The sequence below is a fragment of the Necator americanus genome, chromosome I, assembly GCF_031761385.1.
Source record: "Necator americanus strain Aroian chromosome I, whole genome shotgun sequence".
Lineage (NCBI taxonomy): Eukaryota > Metazoa > Nematoda > Chromadorea > Rhabditida > Ancylostomatidae > Necator > Necator americanus.
In genome coordinates, this window is record NC_087371.1 from 11,166,671 (window position 1) to 11,188,619 (window position 21,949).

The 21,949-nt window shown below is 41.1% G+C and overlaps 3 protein-coding genes across 6 annotated transcripts; all 3 read left to right on the forward strand.

Moving 5' to 3' along the window:
* Positions 1 to 681: 681 nt before the first annotated feature.
* Positions 682 to 7,423, forward strand: RB195_005144 (uncharacterized protein; the record flags this gene model as incomplete). Of its 2 annotated transcripts, XM_064177461.1 has the most annotated exons (13): positions 682 to 813; positions 867 to 1,010; positions 3,227 to 3,337; positions 3,418 to 3,475; positions 3,631 to 3,692; positions 3,744 to 4,496; positions 4,967 to 5,056; positions 5,114 to 5,245; positions 5,315 to 5,376; positions 5,439 to 5,491; positions 5,775 to 5,792; positions 6,833 to 6,890; positions 7,399 to 7,423. In XM_064177461.1, 13 exons carry the CDS (start codon positions 682 to 684, stop codon positions 7,421 to 7,423), a joined length of 1,698 nt encoding a protein of 565 aa, XP_064034586.1. The 2 variants fall into 2 exon arrangements, with proteins under 2 accessions (XP_064034586.1, XP_013305106.2); XM_013449652.2 differs by lacking the exon at positions 5,775 to 5,792.
* A 1,277-nt stretch (positions 7,424 to 8,700) lies between these two features.
* RB195_005145 (uncharacterized protein) lies at positions 8,701 to 14,548 on the forward strand (the record flags this gene model as incomplete). Of its 2 annotated transcripts, XM_064177463.1 has the most annotated exons (11): positions 8,701 to 8,829; positions 8,914 to 9,042; positions 9,117 to 9,227; positions 9,283 to 9,442; positions 10,405 to 10,583; positions 10,704 to 11,267; positions 11,405 to 11,476; positions 13,930 to 14,061; positions 14,118 to 14,179; positions 14,290 to 14,342; positions 14,478 to 14,548. In XM_064177463.1, the coding sequence occupies 11 exons, from the start codon at positions 8,701 to 8,703 to the stop codon at positions 14,546 to 14,548; spliced, it is 1,662 nt and encodes a 553-aa protein (XP_064034588.1). The 2 variants fall into 2 exon arrangements, with proteins under 2 accessions (XP_064034588.1, XP_064034587.1); XM_064177462.1 differs by having other exon boundaries at positions 10,405 to 11,267.
* Positions 14,549 to 16,723: 2,175 nt separating this feature from the next.
* Positions 16,724 to 19,776, forward strand: RB195_005146 (uncharacterized protein; the record flags this gene model as incomplete). 2 transcript variants are annotated; one of them, XM_064177465.1, is made up of 9 exons in its annotated part: positions 16,724 to 16,843; positions 16,910 to 17,047; positions 18,088 to 18,172; positions 18,252 to 18,823; positions 18,915 to 18,989; positions 19,213 to 19,344; positions 19,407 to 19,468; positions 19,540 to 19,609; positions 19,696 to 19,776. In XM_064177465.1, 9 exons carry the CDS (start codon positions 16,724 to 16,726, stop codon positions 19,774 to 19,776), a joined length of 1,335 nt encoding a protein of 444 aa, XP_064034589.1. The 2 variants fall into 2 exon arrangements, with proteins under 2 accessions (XP_064034589.1, XP_064034590.1); XM_064177464.1 differs by having other exon boundaries at positions 19,540 to 19,592; positions 19,696 to 19,772.
* Between the last annotated feature and the right edge of the window lie 2,173 nt (positions 19,777 to 21,949).

Genomic DNA, 21,949 nt, shown 5'->3' on the forward strand with positions numbered 1-21,949 from the left:
CTCAAACGATTCTTAGCTGAACGCGTTAAGCGCATCCCCATAGAGACTGACTAACGCCGTGCACTATATCCTTTACTTTTTTTCTCTTTTTTTGAAGTAAGTAGAAATGTCATGTATGCATATTCGTTTTTTTTTTTCATGTATGCATATTCGTTTTTTTTTTCAATAGAAGCAGCAAAACGATAGAAGACCAGGAAAGAAAAGATGTTCCACATCAAATGTGGCTTCGTCCGTCTTAATTTGCAGAGAATCATTGCAGAGACACGGTTTACCTGTATATGTATCGTACTCATAGTAATAATCACTAACACATTGGCAACATTTTCTTGACAGACTCATTCTCTTGCTTCCATGTGTGTGATTGCTGTTTTCTTAACATTTTTTTCTCTGTTCCATTTGTTTCCGTTATGGTTATAAGTTCGTTTTTTATGTCTTCACTTTTCGAGATATGCTATGAGCATGAATTAGTTTCTCACTTACCTTCTCACACCTTATTGTAAATGTGTAGATGTGCTTCAAATAAATTTGCTGAAGGTTTACTTTCATAACTTTGCTTGTTGTAGGATGCAAAACATCCACACTCACATGTTTGATTGCTCTTTCTCTTAGCGTTGCTCGCTATGAGCGTAAAACTCGATGTTTTTTCCAGGGATCTGCACCTATATTATTAGCACGGTAGCCATGAGAGCGCGAATATTTCCTCCCGTGAGCTCGTCCTTAGCGCGAAGCGTTTCCTCATACGTTCAGGTCAACATCTATGGAACAAATCTGAAGAAACTTCGAGCTCAAGGAGTGGATATTAAACACATCCTTGTCAGTTTGTTTGTTTGTTACCGTATCTGTCACACAATTTTCGATTGCTTTAGCAATTTGTCGGTTGTCGGTGCATCATCATGGATGTTCCTGTTTTTTCCAACGAGTTCAAAAAATCAGGAGGATGCGGTGGGAAACTGCTGAACAAAGCAATCGGAACCTCTGCACTAGGCGATCAATCTTCGTGTCCAGATGAGGTTCGGTTTCGTGTTAGATATGGTCTAACCCACAGTACTACGAATTACAATGTACACCTGCTACGAACGTGGGGTTCTCTAACCGAAGAAGTTGGCACGGTTATATTGTTTCAGTTCAACCTGAAGCCCTGTGCAGGCGGCTAGGCCGCTGGGATCGAGGTGAGACTCTTTAATTAGATTGCAACAAACTGTGGTCTCTCCTCGATCGCAACAGCGAAGCGTTGGCAAACGTTTCTGAAACAGCTAGTTGTCAGTGTTTTAGATGCCAACAGGAACCCTTATGCAGTGTTAAGTACGGAGATGTCATTTTATACTTATTTATTCCGTTCGAATGACGAGATAATTTTAAAGCTAATCAGTTGGACCGAAGAACAATGAGCGTACTTTCACCCCCTCTATCCATATCTTTAGCATTTTGACCTTATCGATACCGTTCAGTTCTGTTATGTCAAGTTTACGCATGTCTCTTATTGATGGAGTATATTTGCTGCTGAAAAGTTGTGTCGACACTGAGCGTTACGTCCTGGTCTGCAGCGGACACTACACGCTGCTCTTCTGCATTCACCGATCGATAGTTTGATAGTGCCGATGCTAACGATAAAAGCTGGTCCCCTGATCATGTAAAGATTCTATCTATGCACCTTTGCCGAGAAAAAAAAGAACGAGAAACATTTTAAAAAAAAAGCAGAAAAGACTTCCAGAAAGCCATTCTGTACCATCGCCTTAACCATTTTACAGCATAACGCATGTTGCCGACAAAATACGTTTGAGAGCAGCGGTACGTCTCTAATAATATTTTGATTTGGAACACACCTATCTGAAAAGACTTGGCCCTTTTTCTTTATCTAAAGGAATCAGGCACTTCCTAGGTAACTTCGATATTTTAGTCATGGAATAACTTTAGTCGCATTCAGTCATCTCATTTTATCGAGAATTCGAAGGGTAAAATCAAAGGAGGTTGAACATAACTCTCCATCGCAATTTTTTTTCAAACATTGAAGCCTGACTTATTATTTTATGAAGAATTTCCTTCTTTTATTTAGTTTTACACAGCCTCGTACATACAGTCTAGTCAAAGATTCGTTATCTGTGCTCCGTTGTATCGTGCTTCCGACGCATCTGCGGAAGACATGATAGAGTCAGGTCAAAAAGACATGAAGTGCAGTTGCATAAGCGGCTGCGCTGGGAGTGGTACGGAGAAGCTAGCTTCACTGCACCTCTTCGAGAGCAACCGCTTAGGCTGCCCGCAGAGTTCACAACCGCGCGAAGGCGCCGCCGGCGTACCGTTATGAACGCTCGATAAACATTGAGCGCGAAGCCGTGCGGGCGGCGCCGCCCGCACCGCTGTGAACTCCGCGGACAGTCTTACGCAACCGCAGAGAGCTTAATTTCTTTTTGACTCGACCATAGGGTCCTCTTTTCGTCCTGTGCAGTCATAAGCTGTCGCGGTCTTAGTGGAACCCTTGCCTGCTTCAACCGGGTTGCGGAGCTGAGAAAACCGCTCCACTTCGAGCGCAACCTCTTTCTCAATTCTACCAAAAATCAAGTAATTTCGACCAAAGTCAGCGTTCTCAGCGATAATAACACCGCAGCACTCAATGACACCGCTAATTGCCAACACCTGAAAACCGCGCTATCCTGTGCGCCAGCTCTTATGGGGCGTTGCACCGCAAATCAACGTTTTGATCGTATCATATTTGACGTGAGCAAGAAAGAAAATCGTTTGTTCTCTACCCTTCAAGTATTTTTAAAGTATAATGAATCTGAGTACATCATTGTCGGCCCTAATTCCACAGTGATTTACTCCGATTAAAACGACGTTAGCGTCGCTCCACTTGCGTCGCGGCTGCGCTTGAGCCGGCTCGGTGGAGGCAGCGGTTGGAATCGAAGTGAGATCACCGCGAACTGCAACGACGAGTGGTGTTATCAAGGTTTCTTCATCGATTCTAACCGCTATGCTCCGCCACATCGCTTTGAGCACAGTCGCTCATGCTGCTGTTTAGAGCTTCATGTCTTTTTTATCCGACTATATCAACACGAATTGATGAGTGAATTTAAAAGGCGGTTTTGTACATCAACTTTTGTACATCAACTAACATTAGAATGAACATATAACAGAGTCAGAAGCGGGCTGCAGATGTAATTTCAGATAGTAGGTTATTTGATTTAGCGGGTCACCACTTTGAGCATCACTGTTCTTCACAAGACAGTTACAGATGGATCCCTACTCAGAGAGCACTTCAGCTACTGTAACCGCACGAACTGCTCATGTGATTCCCTCAGAAAAACCTTGCGGTAATGAACTGCTTGAGGAGATACTTGCTGAGGTTGTTTCTAAGATGTTATACATGTATATCATATAGAACTGGCTATTTCACTTGCTCTAATGGGCTTATACCATTTTTAGGAGTTCATGGACTGCCAATCTGGGTTCAACACCACTGTGATTTCCGAGGAACACATTGGTTAGGTCATTGTTTATTAGCTACTTTAGTGGGATCGCTGGTTTTTAGTGAAGTGTAATGGAATGATTTTTTTTTGTATTTTCATTCCCTTTTCCAAGTTTCTGGTTCTGAGTGTGAATGACAAAATTTTCTCACATCGTTTAACGTATTTTCAGGTCCTCTCACTTCTACTCCTTTAGCTTTTAAAGATGTTAATTTCAGGACTAGCGTTATAATTGTAAGTCGTTTTCGAAGGAATACATATATGTATGTCGAGGTGTTATTTTAGGACGATAGTTATCTATGCCCAGGAAATGATCTGGAAGAAGCGATATCCAAAAACACGAGAAACTCGATCGGAATAGCCGAGTTCTGTCAGGAAGAATCTGTTAATGCAAGGAATGAAACATCTGAATATCACATTAATGAGGCTGGGTTGACAGAGTCGTCATTCGTGGCTTTTCGGTCTGCAGTTATGGAGGGGATGAGGGCTGATGATGACAGCAAGTGTCTATTTGCTGATATTGCTACGAAGTACGGTGACCCAGAAAAGCTGCCGAAGCCAAACATGTGTCCACCGCAGAACGACAGTCACTTAGAAATTTACCAGTCCGATAAGCAGTTCAGCGCTCTCCCAGAAGGAGTGGGTGAGACAGATGCTGCGTTTGAACCACAGAAAAAAGTAGCCGTTCACAAAAATCCTTTTCGAGCAAAGAAGGCCAAATTATCCATTCCTCAGATGAAGTTGACCCGAAAACTCAGCTCTTGCGAAGAAGTACTTGAATCTTCTTCTGAGACAGAAGAAGATACTATGAGGGATGAGCATTCAAGTTGTACAGCAAAGCAAATTGATCTAGGGCGACCACATTGTGAACGCATCAAAGAGACGGCAAGTGAGCTACTGCGAAATTGCATTCAACGTCCAACGGCTAAGCCAGAGTCACCAAAATCTAGTCGCAGCATTCAGAAGCGTCAACATGCGGGAATTTCTAAAAATCAGCAGAATTTCATAGGTGATGTTGCGGACGAGCAAAGCAACCAGGTTAGTTTATTACCAACTTCTTTGCTTGCTCCTTTTTTTCGAACTAGTTGTCCAGCGTAACTCGCCGTAATAGAGTTTAGAGAAAAAATTCGGAGCTCGAACGGTTAGATTTCAACTTAAAGGTATCACCCCACGAATCTGGGGCGGTACGGGTTTCAGCAGGGTAATGCCTATACGGTGTCGTAGATTGTGGGGAAGAGGGTGATTCCTTTCATCTCTCTCTGTATTAGTGTAAACGGACTACCCCGGAACTGTTTCCTACGACAGTTTCTGTTGCAGTGCGCAACCGTTGCGCTCGGCCCCTCCTGCGATTCGTCGGAAGCCAATTCGGACGAATCGCAAGAGGGGCGGGACCAGTTTTATTTGAGAGAAGACCTTGTCTTTTATCTCTAATTTGATAGCGTTCATTTTCATTATTGAAATCAAGTTTGTTCATGCTGTTTTTGTAAGTGAAAATTCTGTACTATCAGGTTGCTAATCAAGAGCGCACTATAAGACGTAAATCAACATCGAGGGCAAAATATAAAGGAGACGAAATAGTATTCCGATGTCATATCCCGGTTGGTTTTCCTAACTTATCCAGAATCCATGGCCTATGTCTTTTTTCTGTTGTATAGCTGTGTGAAAAAGAGTTGCTGTGGCGTCGACGCTACGGCAAAAATCGTCTGGTAGACCATGTTCGCACACACTGGGGAAAAGCAGTGAAACAGTGCAAATTGTGTGACTTTAAGGCTTCGAATTTCAGGAAGGTAATGCTACGTTGGTGACCTCATTGGGGTCCACGATTTCATTTGTCTGAATTTCATTTACTTTTTCAGGTTCATAATCATCACAGTATGGTGCACTCAGATCAGCCGTATTCAGGAGCATTATCTAATGAGTGAGTTTTGCAGCTTTATTTCATTTGTATTAACCCAGTAGTTGTTAATTTTGACTTTGGAGGACAAAGGAGGATTTGGACGAATTGCTCGAGTTATGGAAACGATGCTTCCCAGGTTCATATTTATTGTTTATATCTCTATTATATTTATTCTAACTTTGACATCCCCTCTAATGTGTGTGTTGAAAATCTTGCTGGATTTCACAGTCTGTGATGTGCCAACATTTAGGCACTTCAACTTGTGGCGTCTTTACATGGACGGTACCCTCATGCTAAGCAGGACCTAAAACCTGCTGAAATGACTAATCATAGTAAAATCCTTAACCCAGCCTTACTTAGCTTTGTGCAGATGATCGGTGCATTCTGAATTGGCTTACCAATCAACAACAGTTCAAAAGGTGAACATGATTATCAAGGTGGGAAGCGTTATTGTTGAACCTCAAAATGAGAGATGTTATTCGTGGTCAGAAAGTTGAATGTGGTTGTCTGCACATCTTCGAATGGCAATAAAAATCGCTCAACTTAGAGTTAAATTACTATTTAAAGGAGGAGACGGTTGTTGCTGTTCAAAAACCAGGGAGGGGAAAAAGCTCAGTGCCTCACTCGGTTTCCAATGAGGCTATTCAAATTCTACGTTGAAAAGAGCGTTTCACAATATCTCAAAAGCTCTGGATGTTATATAGCATTTCGTTACCGCCTAATAATTTCTTGCTTAGGTACAAACTATGTATACGAAATACTTTTGATCATGTCTCAGTTATATCTTGACAGTATGGAATGCATACAACATTGGCTAGTGGTTTTCCTTTCGTGTGGCTTTTTTTTTCTTGCATTACAACTTTCTACCTTTATACAGCCAATAGTATATACCAATACTATACAGTCGAGGATTGTTTACGGAAGGTCGCCGGCACGATCACACCTAGACTCTGCTATCTTGAAAATTTCTGACGTGATGTGTGGCAGAACGCTCACGCTTGGAATTCTTGGAAGCCGTCTCCCACTTTTCGGACCTATATGTTATTGGACTTTTTCGTAAATCTCCTATTTGAACACTTGACGCATAACTGGGTGCATAGATTATTTCAGACTGAGAAATAGCATTGTCAGTACGGTTTTCCATCAGAATCTCGGACATTCTGCGGAAGTTATGGAGCTAGGCTGAAGAGTGGTATACTACTCAAGAAATACCTCATAACTACTACTATCATCTCTTCTTGAGGCTATGCGTCGGCTGAAAATAAGGTCACTTGCCAGATATAATCCCGAAACAACAACTATCATAAGCTGTAATGCTGCAGCAGTGAAGCAATGGAAAGTAGTATTAGTTGCTGTATAGAAGCAGAATAATAAAATCAAAATTACGTTTTAATAAAGTAATAAGTTTTGCAAATGTTGCGGCATTGTCGCAGAACGTTCTTATCGAAATAACTATTAAAGATGTAATATTATCTAGATCTCAATTGGCCGCTGCAAGATGTTCAAAAGTGCGGAAAGCAGCGAATAGATCTAAGGTGAATTTTCTGTTCCTTTCCGTTGATTAGTAAATTGGATACTTTATTTCGCTAAGAGTTGTTTGCCATCACTACACCTTACGTTTGGTAATGCGATCAGCAGGAGTAACCTCAATATGATATTTTTTGCTGACTTTCAGAAGCAAACGTTCATGAGTTTCGCGATGCTCAGATTCTCGGGTGTGGTGACCCTCGTTCTCGGTACTAACCTTTCCGTGTGTTCCCCTTCGTCTTTTAATGGCGCATTTTCGACGAAATGGTTTTGTTTCTTCCGTTTTGTATTAGATGCTCCATATCAACCACATAATCTAAATGTTCATGCATTGCCTCACAGGTCTTTGGACACTTTTAAAACTGCTAAGTGATACCTTAATTTACAAAACTTAAATTTGTTCTTTCCACTGAATTGTGATCGTAACAGGTTTCCTTTCATTTGGGGGTTTATAGTGAGGGCATTCAAAGGCCTTGCTATCTTTATGTGCTGAATCCGCGAAACATTGTATTTTAGAAGTCGCCGAGAACAAGTGTCTTAGTGGTGCATTGCCAATTATAAATTGCCGTGCCTATTCCCGAAGGCGGGTTCGTTTAATCTGAAAAATGATAGCGCTGGTAAATGTACAGTTGGCTGCACGTTGATTAAAGCCAGATCGGCTAGCTAATATGTGGATTCTGTAATTGCTTGTTCTATTTTGTTACTACATTATTCCTTTAAGTCATACTGTTGACTGTTCCTGCTTCTTTTGAGCATTGTTTTTCGACAGTGTTGATTCAGAATGTTGATTGTTTTTCGACAGTATTGTTTCAGAATGTTGAGCAAATCTTTAGACTTCTAGTTTTTTTTTTACTGTAGCGTGATTATTTTCCTCTCACTTATTTCTTCTTTTTAGACTTGTAGTTCTCCACATTAGTTGGATTATTTTCTTCTGACCTGTTTCACTCGTTTTTTTCTGTTTTTGTTTGCTTTTTTATTTTGTGCTGTTGATCTCTGTGAATGTCTTTCTGTGCCATCTTGTCTCTGTTGAGATGTTCTTGTAAATACGCTGGGCATAAATGTGCAAAAATCTGCAAAATACATCTGTCTGCTGTTCTCTGCTCACTAGTATTTGCTTAATTATTGTTTTCTCATCGACATTTTAGCATCCTGCCAAACTCGGTCGACTTTGGTATGCATCATTAATTACGATAAGTGATGAGATGAGGACGTTGCCAATAGTAAGGGCTATCTACAATTGAAACTGACTGATTATACAGTTCAAGAAGATGTGTTGTGCAGTTCTTCTCATTGCTTTTTCTAATTTTTCTAAGACAATCCTATGACGCGTGTAATGTTCTGGATACGTTCGGGATAGGTTTCAGAAATAATTCTTATTTTTATGGCAATTCTTTGCTTTGATGTTGCACCCAGCTATAGTTGGTCTCTTTCAACCTTCTGGAAGCTTTCGTGTTATTTGTTTTATTGTGCTTTTATTGTGCTTTTTACTGCAAACTTTTCCTGTTGAATATATATGTCTTCTGTCACAGCTGTGTTAAATATCCGCTTTTTTCTTTTCATTTGCGCTCTTGAATGTTCTTATGTACTATTTGTATCTTCGTTTCTGTTTCGTTGGTTGTTTTGTCATTGTTACAAGAGATTATGACCATTGTAAACTCCAAGGGTTGGTCACTTGAGCAGTTTTTCACCACTGGTCCGCTATTTTTAGATTTTCTTTTATCTCACTGTGTGGATACCAAACTTTTGAAAAATCCATCAGTGAGAAGAGTTCCACAGATTTTTCAGGTGGTTTTCCTTAGATAAGCTATTAAATCAGTAATGCGGGGAAGGACTCTTCCATTGCTGAATAATACCATAAGGCAAAGCTCATCGTATGTGCAAGTGAACATCTACGACATAAGCATCAAAGGCCTTCGCAAAAAAGGGATTGACATTGAACAGTTTTTGGTAAGTGCCGTCACCTTTTGAGTTAATCCACGCTTTCATTGCAGCATCATTTTAGTTTATATTCATTGGTTACTTTGTTTTTAGCAACACGCGGGATGTCGGTCTGTAGTCATGGATGTTCCTTTCTTGGTTGGCAATTCATGGAAATGCACTAAATTAACAACTGAACGGCGGACAAAGTCGCTCGATTGTTGTGTCTCACAATCTAGTCCAGTTCAGCCTACCTATACTTAACTCAGCTTCAAGAACTCTCTATTAAGAAGAGCTCATGTTTGATCAATTTCCAGACCTTTAAGACCACTGGTGCCAAGAAAAATCTTGCTAGCATAGACGCACCATGCAGTAGTAGCGATATCCACGCGTTCGAGCAAGTTGCAGCTATAGAAGGTTTCTCCCAGGTGAGGGTGATCTCAAATGAAAACAAGTGATATTTATCTGTTGTACGCTTTCAAGGATCATGGTTCACAGGTGTCTAGTGCAGTAGACATCCTCAAATCTGAAGATTGTTCATTGCTGCCTGAATGTGATTCACTAGACATCGAAGCTATCTGTTCAGAAGAGCAATTTTCCGAATATTTTCGACATGTTGAGTGCACGGACATCAAGGAGGGTTGTATGTTTTCGGTGCTTATCTGTAATTTCTACTCGGGGAGATTCAGTTTTTTTCACCTTATTATGAGCTTCTGCAATGTGCATTTCAAATCGGTATATAGTCGAGTCAAAATGACATGAAGCATTGCATTTGCTTTGGTTAAACTGTGCCCCTAACCGCTGCGCTCCACCGCACTTTCTCGAGAGAAGCCGCGCAATTGCACCGTGCTTCATGTCGTTTTGACTCTACTAGATATAAGGAACTGTTAGCGTGTTTTTGATGCAGAGGGTTATAGTTACAGTCATCGCCAACATTGATTGTCTCCCATCATCGCCATACTTATGAATAGTCGCGTAAAACCGAACTGAGGCCAGATGCAGTTGTCCAAGCGGCTGCGCTCGAAGCGGCGCAGCGGAACAAGTATTGATATTGGGAGGAGACTTTCGCTACTTCCAGTCATCGGTGCAGTCGGAGTGAAGCTAACGATGGTCGTTTCGACTCTTCAATCCCACACTCTCCACTGCCTGCTTTGAGCGCAGCCGCTTACGCAACTGTATCGAGCTTCAAGTGTTTGGTCAGACCTTATTCACATAGATTATTCAAATCAGCATGTAAATCCAGTTTCCTTTTTTTGCGATACTCGACATTGGCTATGAAATGCCTAATGTAGTCGTTTTGAAAGGTTGCATATGTCGTTGTGTAGTTCTTATCTGCCTGCTTCATCCATTTTTGCAGCTACTAGTAGTTTTGTTGATATTCTTTCTTTTTAATTTCAGGGCTACCGCCATTATTATATTTGAACAGGTTGTTTCATTTCGACACAGTTATTGTTATCTATAGGACCTTTTAATAAGTTTCAGAAACGTTCTTGGAATGTATCCGACTATGTACTTGATTACTTCGAATATGTTCAAAATTAACATTCAAAGTTCTGGAAGTCGAATTGTTTGCTACGAAAAGAAATGGTCGTTCTTTTTGTTCAGGTACCGCAAATAAGCCGGAAGTTTTTTACGACTGCCCCGAAGAATTCGATGAAGATGATTTCATCGCACGTGATCTAGACTTTTCGAGAATGCCTATATCACAATCCGAATCTTCAAATGAACCTGTTGGGAGCACATCATCACTAAGCAGAGCAGGAATAACCTCTTCGTACCCATCAGTAGGTTGTTCAAAAACATCTGACGAGCCTCTGAATCCAGAGCATATCATTCCAATGTCAGAAGTTAGAAATGAATCGGAATCTTTGAAACAGGTCAAAAGATTTGACACCTCTGTTCAGACATCTGCAGATATGTATACTACAGTGTCAGCTACAAATGGGATTCGAGAAATCTCGAACGCGAACTACAGTGATTATGTAGAATTTGATACAAATGATACAAATGCAGAGACTGTTGAGAAACAGCCTACTCATTCGCAGAAGTTCAACAGTGCATCACTTAGGCCTTTATCCACTGTACTTGCACAAAGCTTGCAGTGTGTCATGCATGAGTATTCAACAACTTCTGATAACTCGATGCAAAGAGATTCCTGTGAGATTTCTAAAAGCGTCAATGCACAATTTTCTGAAACTGAAGAGTCGGATAATGATACTGCGATAGAATCAAACTTGTGTGAAGATGTCTTTGTCAATTCGTCATTTGCTCACCGAAGTGGTAGGTGCGGAACAGATATGAAAGAACTAAAGCCATTCCCTCACAACGCTCACATTCGAACCAGTTCTGGTGCAGATAACAATTCTAATGCAGAAAGATCTCCGACGCATTCAAGAAGGAAACGTGCTCGTAAATCATCCGCTTATTCTCAAGAGTCAATAGATGATGAGTGTAACAAAGTGCAGAAGGTTGGTATTTTATTCTCTGAGTATTGATGATCAGTCCTTGCTCAAAGGTTAATTTGTGAAAATCTCGCCCTTTTTCGAAGTAGTTGTCAGGAATTAATTTTCGTAACTTTCTTCGAATGATTAAAAAAAATATTAAGACCGTTAGTAAAATGGACGAAAACAGGAATCAGAAATCAACCGTCAGCCAACTGTTCCACTGCCAAATGCCGGTATGTGGGTTATTTGTTGTCTTGTTTTAAGGTTATTCGCTATTTCATGAGATAATTATCTGCAGTAGCTGATGTTTCTGGATTGGTGACAGGATTGCAAGCATACAATACTCTGCATGAACATTGAAAAACCGACGGTGAGTGACGGTGCGGCACCGTCGGCTACCGTCGCCCGTTCAGTACTTCCACAGAAGTGTAGATTTCTTTAAAATCAAATCCTCCTCGAAAACTGTTGTAATTGCCCCTAAATGGTTAAAATAGGTATGATTTTGGTGTTTTCAAGCATTATTCCGCATGTTTAATAGATTCGTTCTACATGGCATACATATTTGAATAGATCTCAACGAGTCGAATCCATCTGTGTAAAGATTTTAAAGAAATCTTCACTTCTGTGGAAGTACTGAACGGGCGACGGTAGCCGACGGTGCCGCACCGTCACTCACCGTCGGTTTTTCAATGTTCATGCAGAGTATTGTAGGTGCGATGGGAGGAGCTGGACCCTTTTCGGATGAAGAGGGTCTAACTCATCGGGTGCAGCTCAAATGATGAATGGGTCCCTTCGCCAACCGTGCATCAGTAAAGGGGTTCCTTTCGCCAACCGTCCAAAAGTGAAGAGTGTTGGAGCGCTGCTTCCGACTATCGGATCTATGATTTCAATTATTTTGCCAGAAGTTTATGTACTTCAACCTGGCGCACAGCTATTGGTATGCTAATTGAGTTCTTGCGACTTCATATGTGGCTAGTATTACAATTGGTGCAGAGCTCTGCTTCGATAGTTAGGGGCTCGACCGTATTCTGTTCTCAGTTACTGATGCATAGATCTAGAAAACAAGGCTCCTGCTAGCTATCTTTCTTCATAGTGTAAATTCATTACTCCGATCCTCTTTGCCTGTGAAAAGTGTGACTGTCTTGTTGGTAGTCGAATTTAAGCAACAGCCAAGATTGTTAACAAAATTTATTACGGCTAACGTTTCGGCGTTGTCGCCTTCGTCAGAGCCTGGAAAGTAAGAGCATTTGCAATATATCCTCTCAGATGCCTCATCCAGAACAAGTCATCATCCCCTAGGATATTACACCCGGAAACAAAAACCAAAAAAGCCCAAATCGTTGTGCCTACCTTAGTAGCCGCGTTGCCGTGGTGTTAGCGGATATCCGCGTGGTGCTATCGCTCCGCTGATACTAATTAGGATGCGACCCGCATATGACCCCGTAGATCAAACCCGCAAAGGTCTTGATACAGAGCCAGCTCGTTGGTCACGGCTAAGCACTCTTCCTTTCTATTCATTTTTGGACCTTTTGCATTTATCCAAAACGCTTCTAAAGTTCTGCGAGCTATAGTTTCGGGTTCGTACGATAGAATTGTGACAGCTACGCAGAAAGGAACGTTTTCATCACATTGTCTGCGGTGAACTCCGAGGGGAGTTGCTGCATTCGATTGTTTCATCCCCCTTAGATGTTCTTTAATGCGAATACAAAGGGGGCGCCCTGTTTCGCCAATGTATTGGTCCCCACATGTTTTGCACGAAATTAGATAGACTACACCAGAGACCATGCATTCCCCTTCCTTCCCGAATGGGCATATTACACAGTCTGGAGTGAGACAGAAGCGGTCGTACATTCTGTTTCGAACTAGTTGTTTTTTGAGATTTGTTGGGGGTATTTCCACAACTCTCACTTGGTCCTCGAGACCGCATTTCACCAGACTAGCCCGTATAGCTTTACTCAGGTCGTCGGTTATGAAGGGCAGGCAGAAATTGATCTTATTCGACTCAACCCGTGTGGCATATTCTTGTTGCGCACCAAGATCTGGCCTACGTGCTACATTACCAATGTAACCGTTAGAATTCGCGATGCGTTGCGCTAGGTTGATCGCATCGATCCGCTCCTGGACATCTGATGTCACCCTTACGGCTGTCCTAAACATGTTTTTAACCACAGATTTCTTAGTTTTCCAAGGGTGAGCGGAAAGACAATGAACTAAAATGTTTGTGTTTTTGTTAAAAACTAATTTCGACTACCAACAAGTTGCTATCTCTATGCCAAGATTCAAGGAAAGTCGAACTTTCGCACTTCTGGAAGGTGTGACTGTCTGCCTAGCTTTTCAGCTGCCATTGAACATTGGCTGCTCTCAGGAATTTTGAACTAGTATGCAAATAGCGGGTGTAGCGCAATCGGTCAGAGATTTGGCTGTAACTGTGCATGATCGATGGTTTGGAACTAGCAGAGCCAAACAAGTATTATTTCGTCCCTTTAAGGTCGACAAATTGGTCCCAAAGTTGTCTGAGAATTAGAAACAATTATTAGAAAATCCGGGTAGTCTCCGCAAGTGATTGTATAGACTGTGCACGCGTTCATAAACCTTGAACGATTTTGAATTAGAGTCGAACGCGCAGGCGCGTTAGCATTGATCTATGCTGCGCACTTTGTGCATTTAGTAGTGTACAAACTTGCAGAACTGCGGGAGAACTTTGTGCTATCGGAAGCATTACGGAAAGCAACGCCTGGTGAATCATGTTCGCACTCACTGGAAAAAACGTATGAAATTATGTCGATTGTGTGGTTTTAAAGATATTACCGTAAATAAGGTATGACGGTCGAAAAGATTAGCGGGCTGATCGGTATCCTGTCTCGTCTATTACAGATTTATCATCACCACCTGAAAATGCATAAAAATCAGAAATATCCAGGAGCGACTTCAACCGAGTGCGTATTTCCTTCTTTTTTTGTGATGACTGTAGTAGCTATTCATAATAGTTGAACACTCTTGTGAACGAAAAACGCAAAAGGATTTTTGTTTCTAGCACTAAGTTTAGATCAAAAGAAGACTTGAACGAACTTCTCCAGCTTTGGAACCAATGCTTTCCTGGTACGTTCTATTCGATCATCTTGTGATTCTTTCTGCTTGAATTTTTTACAGATGAAGATTTCCTATTAGATTCCCCTTATATGATTTGTGAATTACGTCTTAATATCTCTGTTTATTGCTTCCGCTGTTATTCAGAGCTCCCGCCTATCGGCATCGTAAAAGGAGTCTCCAGTACCCGATCTACTCTAAATGTTGAGTTTTATTAAAATGTACTGTCGAAAGCTGTGAAGAGGGGACTTTTAGTCCGACTGTATCCATTCTTTATTCACGTCATGATTGGTGTTGTGATGTTCTCATGTATGGGTGAAGTGGCAGGAGAGGTGAGGGTGATCAAATGTTTAGAGGAGTGTAGTGCTATTCGCGGGTTTACTGCCAGAAAGAGACGATCGCAGTCCTCTTTCTAGGGCTAGCAGCAGAGCCACCTGGGCGGTTTTTCTTGGCGATAGGGTTCCTACGAATTTGGTGACTATGGGTGGGCACTAGCCAGAAAGCGTAACCAATAGTCATCAATTCATAGAAACACTAGAAGAGACCGGCGCCGCCGCAAATTCTGTCTCCTGCTTATTTCTACAAAAGTGTGAGATATATGTAACTGATTGAACGAACTGTAATGGTGGTCCGTCTTTTGACTGAACGTACTACAGATGACAAAGATATCTAATGAAGAAGAATGCTGTAAAATACAAAGCTTATAATTTGCAGATTTGGATGCTGAAATCAAGACGATCCAGCTGTTCATCTGCACATAACAATATAATGTGAGATTCATTCCGATGAAGTAGTTTCAGTACCTATTTGTTTTTGTAAATGATAAGTGTGGATAGGTCATATCATTTTCGAAGTTGTTTCAATTTTGAACCTTTCTTCTTGTACAGTTTCATTTTAAGCGTTCTTTGTTGAGCTACTTAACTATAGTTTCGTTTTGTCGCCTACCTCATCTTCTCGCTATTTGAACTCGTTGCCTTCGAGTATTTAAAGAGTTGTTCTGTTAGGTACCTTTGTTTTTCTTTTGTTGCTCTTCTTATCAGTACCACATATGCTTCCGTGACCTTCCTTAAAGCGTCAATTTTCTTTAGTTTTTGCGACCCTATTTGTACCTTATTTGTTGTCTTGCAGATGTCGACAATTAAAAGAGAGCAGTATGAGAATTCCAAGATAGGATAGATAGTATCAATATTTCTATTGACACCTTTTAATAATAGAACTTTTTGTTGATAAGTTTGGAGAGATAGTCGCATTGTTTTTCTCTTTTACATTCTCTGAAGATATAGCATGTTTGTTATTTTAAATGATAGCTGGCAAAAGGATAATGTCGGTCATCTGTACCTTCTTGCTTTGAGGTATTTCACTTGCTTTTAGGCACTGCGCTTTCATAGTTGATGTTTGCAAAATGTATACACCTTGTGAATGAACGCATTATTTCCAATGTTTTATTAGTGATTTTAAGTGATCAGTGCGCAACTGACCATATATTTTCTGGTAGTGTGCGTGTAAAAAGGGTCCCGGCGGAATTTCGAGCCCCGTCTCGTCAGAGCAATTAGCGATGGTGCGTATCCTAAAGAGATTCACTTTTGTTGGCACCTAAATAGCTGACTCTACTTACCTACCGCTAATCATACGCTGCATCACCGGCTAGTATATGATTCACTATCTACTAAATTGTTTTGGAGAATCAGACAGATCTGCTGGAATTGTGAGATGTGAGGTAAACTTGTAATCGTACCAGAAGCAAGAGAAATCCTCACATGAAATATGAGGTAAGAATGTATCTAATAGCTTCAAATTACGTACGTAAAAATTTTAGTTAGGACGGAATATTCCAGCTTTCAAAAGTAACAGTAATGAGAATTATCGTTATCCTGTAACTCCCAAGCTCTCTTGTAGTCTACTCTATTTCCGGACACACCGACCTTCTGACTTCTGGAACTTACAAGAAGAAAAAGAGTTCAAATTTGATGAGATTTCTAGACATTCTGAAGGTAATATAAAGACAGACTAAGTCCCTTTCTTCATTAGAACATCATACAAAATCTCATGTACTACTATTTAATTCCGCTATTCTTTGACTTATTCGGTAATTTCGACAACTGACATCACTCCTCTTTGCATATTTCTTTGTAACTGCGCAAATCTTTGCGTCTCTGTGGCTAGAAGAACATATAAGACGGAACGACTGGAGCATGACCTCATCGAGGTATGTTCGAGTATCCGCCGGCATATCCACTGGGCACGTAAGGTCTCGGAGGCATTCGCGGAGAATCCGCCAGGAACCTCTTTATCGTTCTCCTTTCTGATAAAATACTGATAGTAATAAGTGCTTTTACTATCTCTGCTTAGATCACTTATCTGACTTGGTATTATTTTCCGTTTTGTACTCAATAATGCGAGGAAGAACAATTGCACCTCTAGACAACTGGGAAGATTATTATGTGCAAATCAACATCTACAACACCAATTTGAGGAAACTTCGCGAAGAAGGAGTTGACATTGAGGATATGCTTGTGAATAATTGATTTTGTTCTATATGTAACAAATTTTACTCAGGCTTTTCCAGTCGTTCTTTTTAGAATCATATTGGATACCGATCAGTAGTTATGAATGTTCCTATTATGCCAAACTTTTCGAAGGATCCAGTGATTAACACAAATTGTGCGGAATCATTCGTTGCTCCTGAAGAACAGCCGTATTGTTGTAGTTCAGTTAAGGTTAGTTTTTTGAGCATTCTTATCATCGTTTTGTAGCTTGATTATATGAGCAGAGACAAACTGCACACTTCAGCATTATAACATTACTAATCATCGATATACAGGCAGCACAATAGGTCCTGAAGCATTGGACTCATGGATGGGACTCTCGCTAACTCCAACTGGACTTACTTATCTGTGCAGTTGTAGCTAGCAAAGGTCCCACCTTGAGTGCAACCTCTTCGGTAATTGCGTTTGATAAGTGCGATCTGACTGCATTTACAACTACTTACCTACTGAAATATGAACCGATCCAAATACTTTGGTTTCTGCAATGCGCTTTCTAACTATTCATAGGTGACCACGCGAATACTATTAATGATCTACTAAAGTGATCTCAAACGTACAGGAAGCAAAACAGAAAGCAAGTAAGATTCCGGAGAGGAGTCAGTATTCAATCTAATTTACAATGCCTTGTCTTGTTTTGGACTCTCCAAAAAATTCGAATGCGACTTTCAACACAAAGTTTGTACTGTGGAGATTCTCAAGAAATGAAGTATGGATTTAGTGCGATAATGTTCATGTTGGGGCGGGTGTGGCGCAGTCGGATAAAGGCCCACACGGTCGATGGTTCGCAACCGCCCTAGAGCAAACCCTTTCATCCCTCCGGGATCGATAAATTGGTGCCAGGCTTGTCCGGGAGGATAAAAACACTGAATTGATCATCAGCTGGCCCCGCAAGTCATTGTATAGGCCCAACGCGTGTCCCCAAAATCTTAACGATTACAGAATGCAGTGAGACGCGTTGGCACATCCCAAGTAGATTGATGCGCCAGTGATCCCAGTGATCTGATCCTTTATCGTGTTCATGCTCTATTAAGCAAAACTGTAGTCCAGTTTAGAAGCCGATTGGTATTTCGGAATATATACAATTTGAAAGTTAAAAATAGTCAGTCGTCTGACAATTTTAAAAACAAGTCATTGTAGACTTGTTTGGAAAATTGTCCAACCACGGACTGCTTTTCGGAGAAATATGAAAAGTCCGAACGCAACACATTTAGGAAAATGCTGGCGCAATTTTACGCTCTGAGCCAAAGAGCTTGGCTGCAGACGATGCTTCTTTGCCTGGCGACAAGAACTGTGACGGTCTGCACATTTTATTATTGGTTATTGTGTTCTCTTAATTTACCCCAATCTTGAAAAATTTTCCTATGTTTCTTTTTAGTGCAATCGATTGATTGGACCATAGACAAAACATTGTTCACTGACTGTCTCGCTGACACAGACATTGAATCGATTCTTTCGCCGCCTCAAGAAAAACAGTCCGTAGAATTATCAGTGCTATGTTCTAGAGAAATTCATCAAAGGTCGTCAGTCGAGGAGTCTCTGAGAGTTGGTCTTTTTGAGCATATACGACAACCTCCTGAACATATTGATGATAGAAACGGATGTAATGCCTTTGATGACGAACAAAGCTTAATCGGATCTGACCCTCAACGCAACACCTCACTAGAACCTCTCGAACCGATACACATCATTTCTGCAGCACGTTCCTTGCAACAAAACAAGAATGTTTCCTCTCCTTCCAAAGATATTCGCCGCCCTGAACCAACAATTCTAAGACGACAGGATGCTGACATATGTGATAACATGCTCAACAGAGACGAATGTAATTCAAAGGAAGACAATGCTGGTGCAGTCGCGACTCCACCATCGAGCCGTGGATGTAAACGTCGAAGGCCGGCCAAATCTAAAGATTTATCCCCTGCTGAGGACGAGTTAAAAGAAGATGGATTGGTTCGTTCCTTCTCATGATATGTTTGAAAAATAAACCTTTAATATTAGGAGAAATAAGAAGAATATCTTGTTCTCATTATTTTTCCTTCAGCATCAGTGTTCTTCTGGCAAAACTCCAACACCGAAACAAACGTGTAAAGATCGATTTTTTGAGTGCCAAATTGCGGTAAGTGAGCATTCGAGGTTAAGGGAAGAAGGAAAACACTTTCTGCTGTCCTATCAGCAGCATTTTGTTGGATGAACTGTGTCACGCATTGCTTCTGTTCAAATCTTTTGACGTTACTTTTACAGCTAGCATCATGTCTTATTTCCAATTAATGAATAGAACATGGATTTCCTGGAATAACAAATAGCTGTTTTCTTGTTTCTAGCTATCTACCTTTCTTCAGGGGTGCGGAAGCAGGCTAGTGTTGCGAAAAGGCTATAGTAAAAATCGATTAATTGATCATGTGAGAATTCATTGGGGAAAGTTAGTGAAGAGATGTAAACTGTGTGACTATACAGCAACGCATGTTAGAAAGGTAGATTCACAATATAGCTGGAACCTGTATAAAAATACGGTATATTCAAATAAAAAATTTAGATATATTGTCACCACAAGTATTCCCATAAAGGAACTGCTTTCGAAGGAGCTATATCGATGGAGTTAGTTTTTTTTTTCATAGAGATTCTACATCTCATGAAACATTCATTTTATAAAACAAACTTTATTCAAGGACGATGGACGATCTGAAAGAGCTTCTCGATTTATGGAAATATTGCTTTCCTGGTTGGTTTGAGTGGGTAGTGATGTTCAGTTCCACTAGATTGTGTTTATGTTTCTGAAACATTCCTTGTTTTTTTATGCAACATCATTCGTTTTCATATGCCAGCATGGTGGAACTGCGCAATGGTGCAATGCCACGGAAGTCAAAACGGACCGTTCTATCGAGATTCCGCATGGTTCTGAATGAGAAACAATCACTTCACTCGTAAATAGTATATTCGCAGTTGATTTTTCATGTACTCACTTATGTGTTCTGTTCATGTATACATCATTACAGGGAAACTTTTTTTGAAGTTCCATTTGTAAACAACTTCCTGTGTTTTTTCTAGTTTGTTGCAAACTTCTTTGTTTGTTTTCTATAGCAACCTTACATTATCTGTACATATATAAAGGACTCCCCAAGGACTATTTTCATATAGTTGTGCGTTGTTGCCTAATCGTATTTGTTCATCTATTCAACTTCTGTTTGTTTTTCTGTTGCAGTGTGGAAGCATCTCCTCTTCCTGGCTTTGCTGTCATTGTTCTGTTGTTTTTGTTATCTGTAAATTTTTCATACAACGCGTAGGTTAAGCTTTCGAAAGAAGAAGTTACTTTCTTCGTGTATTTGGACCTTTTCTCAACTGTATCTCGACACGACGTATAGTTGGGCGGAGCGCATGGAGCTCTACGCTCCACTGCGCCGCTTCGAGCGCAGCTGTCCGTGCCTCATGTCGTTTTGATCCAACTATAAAGAGGTCTTAATAGACCTACATTGAGGCGACAAGTGCTATGTCATAGTAATGGATGTGGAGGAGAAAAGCTGCATATAGAGAGAGCTTTCTTTTATGACACTATCACGAGAACATACGCTGAAATCCTCTCTTAGCCGAAATCTACGTAAACCCATTCGAACTTATAATTTCCAGTTAGTTGTGCTGATGATTTTATTGGTCCCAACAGAAAAGTCCCACCTTGAACGTCAATCGCTCACGTCAAAATCTATCTGTATTCATTAAGCATAGTGAAGTATTCTACGTCCTGTAGTTGTTGCATTGTTGCAATTTCTGTTGCGTAGCCATGACACGACATGACTCGTACCGTTTAGTCATAATCCTGACATCAAACACGGAACAGGGGCAAACAAATTAATGTACTTTCGTTGCCTCTTAGAAATCTTGTTAAAGGCTCCGTATCAAAAAACTGACATAAGTGGGAAGCCTGTGGGAAAATACAGAGTTCGGGTAGTAGATTACGAGTATGGTCGTGATCTCACTCAATTCCCCGTAATCGTCCTGAAAAACGGTATGGGAAACCTTTGTTCCCCCGAGGCAGCGACGCTCATGTGAGCGACGCGTGCACAAAAATGGCGCATTTTCACATACCTCGAATAAACACCGTTACGCACGCTGTTTCCCAGGACATATTAGGGGGAATTGAGCATTGCCACGCTCATGCTTGTAATTTACTCCCCGAACTCTATTGTCCTACAGGTTTCCCAGCTTCCCAGCTAGTCGGATCAAAACGACATGAAGCTCGGTGCAGTTGTGTAAGCTGCGCGGTTGAGTTAATGGCTGGAATCGAGCTCGGAGCGGTACTGTGGAGCCATCGCGCATTGTCGTGACGATTGGTGCTGGCGAGTGTCCCCACTCGATCCTAACCACTACGCTCCACCGTACCGCTCCGAGCGCAGCCGCAACTGCAGCCTGCTTCATTTCGTTTTGATCTTACTATACGTCAATTACGATACAGGTTGCTTTTAAATCAAGATAAAGGGCGAAGTCTTGGCGCGTTCAATGTTATCTTGCTTAAGTCAACAGTGTTTAATTGTCGTTTGCTGGAAAGGAACATAATGAGAGTTTCTTGAAAACTAAGCAAAATATTATGTGAATGTTAATGTTTCCATTTTGGTGCGTTGGTTGAAGTTGTTGCATTAGGCCCAAAGTAAAAGGCATCACCCCACGAACCTGAGGTGGTACGGATTTCAGGTGGACTATTCGTATACGGGATCGTAGATTATGGAAAGGGGTGTGATTCCGTACATTTCTTCCTAATTGCCGTAAAAAAAACGGCCCGGAAGATGCGGCGCACGCGCAAGGCTGGGGCACTCCAGTCGAACTCCTTGTAGAAAATGGTGCGCCAGAACGCCCGAAGCCTATCTTCCGGGCCGTTTTTTACGGCAATTAGGAAGAAATGAACGGAATCACCCCCTCTCCATAATATACTATCCCGTATACGAATACTCCACCTGAAACCCGTACCACCTCAGATTCGTGGAGTGATGCCTTTAAAACAACGTCAGTAAAAAATGGGCGCTTTACGGGGTGGCAGAGTTGGCTGCTTGCCAGTTAAAGTGTTTGATCAATACGTTTGAAATGTACAAG